General features: G+C 58.8%; 1 protein-coding gene and 1 pseudogene across 2 annotated transcripts; both read left to right on the top strand.

Moving 5' to 3' along the window:
* The first annotated feature begins 884 nt into the window (after positions 1–884).
* LOC111534832 (zinc finger MYND domain-containing protein 19-like) lies at positions 885–2,373 on the top strand. Its single transcript, XM_023201334.1, has 2 exons — positions 885–1,468; positions 1,756–2,373. The coding sequence occupies exons 1-2, from the start codon at positions 1,157–1,159 to the stop codon at positions 1,897–1,899; spliced, it is 456 nt and encodes a 151-aa protein (XP_023057102.1). The 5' UTR covers positions 885–1,156; the 3' UTR covers positions 1,900–2,373.
* A 3,081-nt stretch (positions 2,374–5,454) lies between these two features.
* LOC111534834 lies at positions 5,455–5,933 on the top strand (annotated as a pseudogene). Its single transcript, XR_002729227.1, has one exon. The product of XR_002729227.1 is annotated as a diphthine methyltransferase pseudogene (transcript).
* Positions 5,934–6,243: the final 310 nt, after the last annotated feature.

The following is a 6,243-nucleotide window of genomic DNA, read 5'->3' on the forward strand; positions in this document are numbered from 1 at the left end:
GGTGGGCCTACGGTGGCTCAGGACTGATCAGGCTCGGCCATCTTTGGATTGCCAACATGGGGTTTTAGAACCCAGCAGGTATTGGGCCTCTTGTGCAGGATCAGCACCCCAGGCCACAAGCAGAAGTCAGCTAGCCAGTGTGGGTCTGACATCCTGAATGGCTGGGTGCTGTGCATCCTTCTGGATCCCAGTTTGTGGCCTCCCTGTGGTCTGGCTCTTTGTGGTGGGGTCACCCTATCTTTGTCAGGCCTGGGCTGTTGCTCTGCTTTCCTGGCTCTGTGTCAGCTCAGCCCCCACAAAAGGGGCCTGTTGGCAAAGGGGTGTTTTCCTTTTCTGTCTTCAGAAACCAGCAGTGTCTGAAACTTGCCTCTCTCTGGTGGGACCTCACTAACATCTTCCCATGTCCTGATCCTTCCACCTTTTAACCAAGTCTCCTCAGGGTCTGGCCTCAGAGAACAGGTTTGTTGGGGTGATTTATGCAGCTCCTTTACTCTGTGACGCAGCGGGGCTGGGGCTGCCCACAGTTGCCTCTGAGCAGCCAGTGTTCGCTCCAGGGCCTGTTCTTCTTTTTTTTATTTTTTGAGACGGAGTCTCGCTCTGTTGCCCGGCCTGGAGTGCAGTGGCCGGATCTCAGCTCACTGCAAGCTCCCCCTCCCAGGTTCACGCCATTCTCCTGCCTCAGCCTCCCGAGTAGCTGGGACTACAGGCGCCCGCCACCTCGCCCGGCTAGTTTTTTGTAGTTTTTAGTAGAGATGGGGTTTCACCGTGTGAGCCAGGATGGTCTCGATCTCCTGACCTCGTGATCCGCCCGTCTCGGCCTCCCAAAGTGCTGGGATTACAGGCTTGAGCCACCGTGCCCGGCCACTCCAGGGCCTGTTCTGTACAACACGTGTACAGATGGACATAGGGCAGCTCCCGGCATGGAAGGGGAGGTGGACCGACGGGGCAGTAATGGGCACCTCTGCAAGTCAAGGGCAAGGAGAGGGGCTGCCTTGCTTTGCGCAGGGGCCTGACGTGGGCCCTGCCTCCTGCCTACTGTGTGCCTGTCAGTCCCAGGTGCTGGGGACAGGGTGACAGATGAGGCGGTGCTTATGGGTGAGTGGAAAGACGAGACACAGTATTTACTGTCAGGTGGTGAAAAGCACATGCAGCAGGGATGCACAGAGGAGACTGGAATTCAGGCCGGGTGTCTGGGCAGGATGGCACTCTCTGGAGTCATCACATGACCCGTCGTGTGCTGGCCCCATTTGGCCAGAGTGCACTGAAGTGTCTGCTTCTTTCTTTAAGGGAGCAAAGCTTGTATTGGCTTGCAATTCAGCAGCTGCCTACAGACCCTATAGAAGAACAGTTTCCTGTCCTAAATGTGACCCGGTACTATAATGCCAACGGGGATGTAGTGGAAGAGGAGGAGAATTCTTGCACCTACTACGAGTGCCACTACCCTCCCTGCACGGTGATTGAGAAGCAGGTGGGTGTGCTGCAGTGCGGCCTGGTCCTTTGCACCTCTACCCTGTAGTCCAGCCTTGGTTTGGGGGCTTGCCCTTCCACCGCAGGGCCCCATTCCCCAGAGACCACTTGGGCTTCTCCACCAGGGTGGTCTCCCTTTGCCCTTGTGCTGGCCTGACCAGGGCCCAGGCCCTCCAGCCTTGGTACATGGTGTTTTGCTGGGTCCGTCAGATTGTCCGTGCAGTGCAGTCTTTGCCCCACACTGCATCCCAGGCATGACGGTGAAGCCACAAGTGTTCTGTATTTCAGCTCCGGGAGTTCAACATCTGTGGGCGCTGCCAGGTGGCCCGGTACTGTGGCTCCCAGTGCCAGCAGAAGGACTGGCCAGCCCACAAGAAGCACTGTCGGGAGAGGAAGCGTCCCTTCCAGCATGAGCTTGAGCCAGAGCGATGACGGGCGGGAGAGCCGCACACACTCGCAGCCCCCGGGCTCTACCCTGGGCACAGCAGAGACAGACTGGTGGTTGAACCTGGAGGTGCCGAAAAAGCCAGCTGCGGGCCCAGGACAGCCGCCGTGAGACTCCCGATGTCACAGGCAGTCTGTGTGGTTATAGCGCCCCTCAGTGTTCATCTCCAGCAGAGACAACGAAGGAGGCTCCCACCAGGACGGTTCTCATTATTTATATGTTAATATGTTTGTAAACTCATGTACAGTTTTTTTGGGGGGGAGGCAATGGGAAGGGTAGAAATTACAAATAGAATCATTTGCTGTAATCCTCGAATGGCAAACGGTCAGGCCACGTGTCTAAAAACTGTCCTGTAGCTGAAGCTTCTCCCCTGGGCCGCGGGAGCCCCATGGAGCAGGGCCTGCACAGGAGTTGTGTCCACAAAGGCAAAGTAAAGGGGTAGAATCATCCGGCGTCTCGGACACTCTCTGCTCCGCCTCCCTCTTGTGCTGCTTAGGGTGAGGTCATCTTGAGTGGAGCTGAATCCCTGTGGGTGAGGGCAGGAGGACCTGCCCTTGCTCCTGGTGGGCCCTTCTGAGGAGCAGGTGAACTCAAAACTTCCTGAGTCCAGCAGTGACTGTGAGTGAGCCTCCGTCCTTGTCTTGCGGCAGGGCTGGTGCGGGTGCTAAGTCAGCTGCCCACTGTTTCACTGGGAGTGGGATGCTGTAGCCCCTGACATTGGTTAGTTCTTGCCTGATTTATGCGTGAAGTGGCTGGCAGCTCAGCAATGACAGCTTCTGCCCAGAAGAATCCACAGGGCATGTTTAGCAGGCCTGCTGCAGACAGTGGAGGGGGCTGGCCAGCCAGGGTGAGGTGAGGGCCTCACTTCATCCCTCTGCAGGGCTGTGGCTTCCAGGATAGCCCTCCCTCCTTGGGGAGCACCAGGTGTCTGGGGCTGGTCAGCATCTTGTACCCATAGAGCCGCCCCAGGGAAACATGCCAGGCTGCGTGGCTGGGATCCTGCCTGTCTGCAGGTGCGCCCAGCCAGAGGCCTTGCTTCTTGGGAGCTGAAAGCCTGGCCAGTCCGACTCTGACCTGTCTGATCTGGTCCGGTCCAACCCTGTGTTGGTCCTGCAGGTTCCTGTTACACTTTCCCCTCTTGAAGCTCCACTGCCACGTTCCAGGACGCCCTGTGTGTTCTCATTGCTGTTCCTGGCTGGGCTAGCGTTTTGTCTGTAAGCAAAACTTGCAGTAGCTTCTCTGGCAGTACCCTGGAGGCTCCTGAAGAACAGGCCTGCTGAAAATGGGTGATAGCAACAAACTCTGCAGGATTTCCTGGAGTTTAGAGAACTGCATGTGCCCACATCAGGCCCTGAGGAGCCCCCTTTGCTGCTATGAAGGTCAGGGACATTTTTTGCCAAGTTGGTGAAAGCTGTCAGGGAGGGGACATATGTGTCCCTAGAGATGGTGGGTCAGCAGGTTGGCGTTTGGGGCAGTCTTCAGGCCTGGAGCCCTGAGTGCCTTCAGGCAGCTGCTTTCAGGTGGAGTCTGAGGATAGGCACGGTGTGCGGGGGTCCCTTTGCCTGCATCTAGGGAAGTGGCCGTGTTATCCCCTGACCAGCAGGGCTGCCTTGTTTGGCAGTCATTCATCAGAAAAATGCACCGAAAGAAGCGCCCAGGGCCTCCCACCCGTGAGACACCATGCTGGGGAAGGGGCGGTGCAGGTTCTAGGTTTGCATGTGGCAGCTCCTCCAGGCCTCACCCCAGCAGGTGGCACCGTGAGGGTAGGATGGGCCCCACCACTGCTTCCCTCTCATCTGATACCCAGTCCTCTGGTCGTCTTTCCCCTTCTGTGGCCCCGACGTCTTGGTCTTCGTAGCTGGGTATCGAAGACATTCTATGAGGACATCCACATGGCTGCATTGTGGGGCTGCTTCTATGAAGCTTGTTTGGAGCGTGGTGTGTTGGGATGCTTCACCTGGCCACTCTTCCTCCCACGTAGATGTGTGTGGTCGAGGCCCTTTTGGAACGCTCTGCTGCCTTCCTGACCAGCCTTTTCTGCGCCTGTTTCTGCTGCGGTCTGAGCTGTTGGCTCTCCGCCGTGTCTTTAGCTACAGCCCTGCTTGAAGCCCTGAGGCTGAATACCCAGGCACCCATATATTTCAGTCAAGTCTGTCTTAGCTTCCTGGAGCTGCTCCAACAAAGCAGCAAGAGCCGTGCAGCCTGAAGCAGCAGGAATTCACGCTCTAGGTTCTGGAGGGTGAAGTCTCAGATGAAGGCGCAGGCAAGGGCCCTCAGGTGCGGATGCCTCCTCCCAGCCAGGGGCCTCGCCTGCCTCCCTGTGGTCTGCACAGCGACAGCCCTGCAAGTCTTCTGCATCAGCTTTCCCTTCTGCGGACTCCAGCTCCTCTGGGTCAGGGCCTCCGCCATGACCTCATTTTAACCCAGCTGCTTCTGAGAGCGGCTGTTTGCTAATGAGGATGTGCTCTGAGGTGCTGGGGTCTTCAGTCCATTGTTTTTTAGGGGCACAGTTCAACCTGTAAGGGCCCGAGGGGTTCTTCCTGCCTGCTGCACATATTCAGACCATGGATTGCAGTAAACAAAGTTTAGGGCCGGATGCGGTGGCTCACGCCTGTAATCCCAGCACTTTGGGAGGCCGAGGCGGGTGGATCACAAGGTCAGAAGGTCGAGACCATCCTGGCTAACACGGTGAAACCCCGTCTCTACTAAAAATACAAAAAATAGCTGGGCATCGTGGCACATTCCTGTAGTCCCAGCTACTCAGGAGGCTGAGGCAGGAGAACGGCTTAAACCCGGGAGGCGGAGCTCGCAGTGAACTGAGATTGCGCCACTGCACTCCATCCTGGGTGACAGAGCGAGACTCCGTCTCAAAACATAAAAAATAAATTTAATAGACACGGGCGGGCCACGCCACGTGGGAGATGGAGTTCGTCCTCAGATCATCTTGTCCAAAGCTCCGAGGTTAGGGGTTTTTTTCAAAGGCAGTTTTGGGGGAGGGGGGCGGCGGCCAGGCGACTGGTGCTGATAATCACGTCCACCTGCTGAGCCGCTCCTGGGGGGCCCTGATGCAGCCACTGGTGTCAGACAAGCAAAGGCCCTGGAAGGCAGACTGAGGGGCAGCTCCGCCATGGCGGCTTCGCAGGAGGCAGGCAGGGTGCGCCTGCGGCCTCGGGGTGCTGGGCTTCGTGCGGCGCGGGCTCCTCATCAGCTTGACGAAGGCGTTGATTCCCGGGCAGCGCCTGTCAGGGAAACTAGCCTGAATGTTAAGTCAGCGCGGCCTGATGGCCCAGGAGTAACCAGGAGGGCGCCACAGGGTGCGCTAGCGCAGCTCGCTGTTGGGGTTTTTCTCACAGAATTTTTGCAAAGGAGGCTTCAAACCTAAGGCTCTGTCACTAACCTGCCGTCTCCAAACCTGCTCCGTGGAGGAGCCTTCGGTCTCTACCGCCCCGCAGGGAGCGGCGCGTCTGGCGCCTGAAACCCGCCGCGGTCAGCCGGCCGCCAGGGGGCGTGGGAGCCTGGTCTCCCGGGGCCGTCCACGGCTGCGAAGGCCCGGCCGGATGTCCCGCCCCGGCGCCCCGGAAGGAGTCGCGAGAGAGGCGGCGTGCGCTGACAGTGTCCCTGAGCCTCCGAGCTCGTCTCGCCGCCCCGCGCAGTGCCCAGCCCGGCCCCGCCGACCCGCCTCTACCGCCGGCTCCGCGCCCTTCCCCGAGGGCTGGATGATGGGCGCTTTCGCTCTGCAGACGGTGGACACCGAGCTGACCGCGGACTCGGTGGAGTGGTGCCCGCTGCAAGGCTACAGGCACTTGCTGGCATGCGGGACCTACCAGCTGCGGCGGCCGGAGGACCCGCCTGCGGACCCCCAGAGCAAGGTGCGCGCGTCGCGGCTTCGGGAGGGGAGGGGAGGATGGGGCCGGCCGCGAGGTTGAGGCCGAGAGGCGCACAGAATCGCCCAGGAGGTGAAGAGGGGATGTTGGCCATTTGGCCAGGACGTAGGTCAGAAACAGTTTAGAATCTTTTTAAAAAAATTATTCTCGGCCGGGCGCGGTGGCTCAAGCGTGTAATCCCAGCACTTTGGGAGGCCGAGACGGGCGGATCACGAGGTCAGGAGATCGAGACCATCTTGGCTAACACTGTGAAACCCCGTCTGTACTAAAAAATACAAAAAACTAGCCGCGTGAGGTGGCGGGCGCCTGTAGTCCCAGCTACTCGGGAGGCTGAGGCAGGAGAATGGCGTGAACCCGGGAGGCGGAGCTTGCAGTGAGCTGAGATCCGGCCACTGCACTCCAGCCCGGGCGACAGAGTGAGACTCCGTCTCAAAAAAAAAAAAAAAA

The sequence above is a fragment of the Piliocolobus tephrosceles genome, unplaced genomic scaffold (genome assembly GCF_002776525.5).
Source record: "Piliocolobus tephrosceles isolate RC106 unplaced genomic scaffold, ASM277652v3 unscaffolded_25064, whole genome shotgun sequence".
In the NCBI taxonomy this organism is placed as follows: Eukaryota; Metazoa; Chordata; class Mammalia; order Primates; family Cercopithecidae; genus Piliocolobus; species Piliocolobus tephrosceles.

What these genes read in the sequence shown, in the direction of transcription:
- LOC111534832 (XM_023201334.1), top strand. Translation starts at nt 1,157, where the DNA reads ATGCACAGAGGAGACTGGAATTCAGGCCGGGTGTCTGGGCAGGATGGC. An exon ending in GCACGGTGATTGAGAAGCAG is followed by an intron (nt 1,469 to 1,755) that starts GTGGGTGTGCTG and finishes TCTGTATTTCAG; the next exon opens with CTCCGGGAGTTCAACATCTG.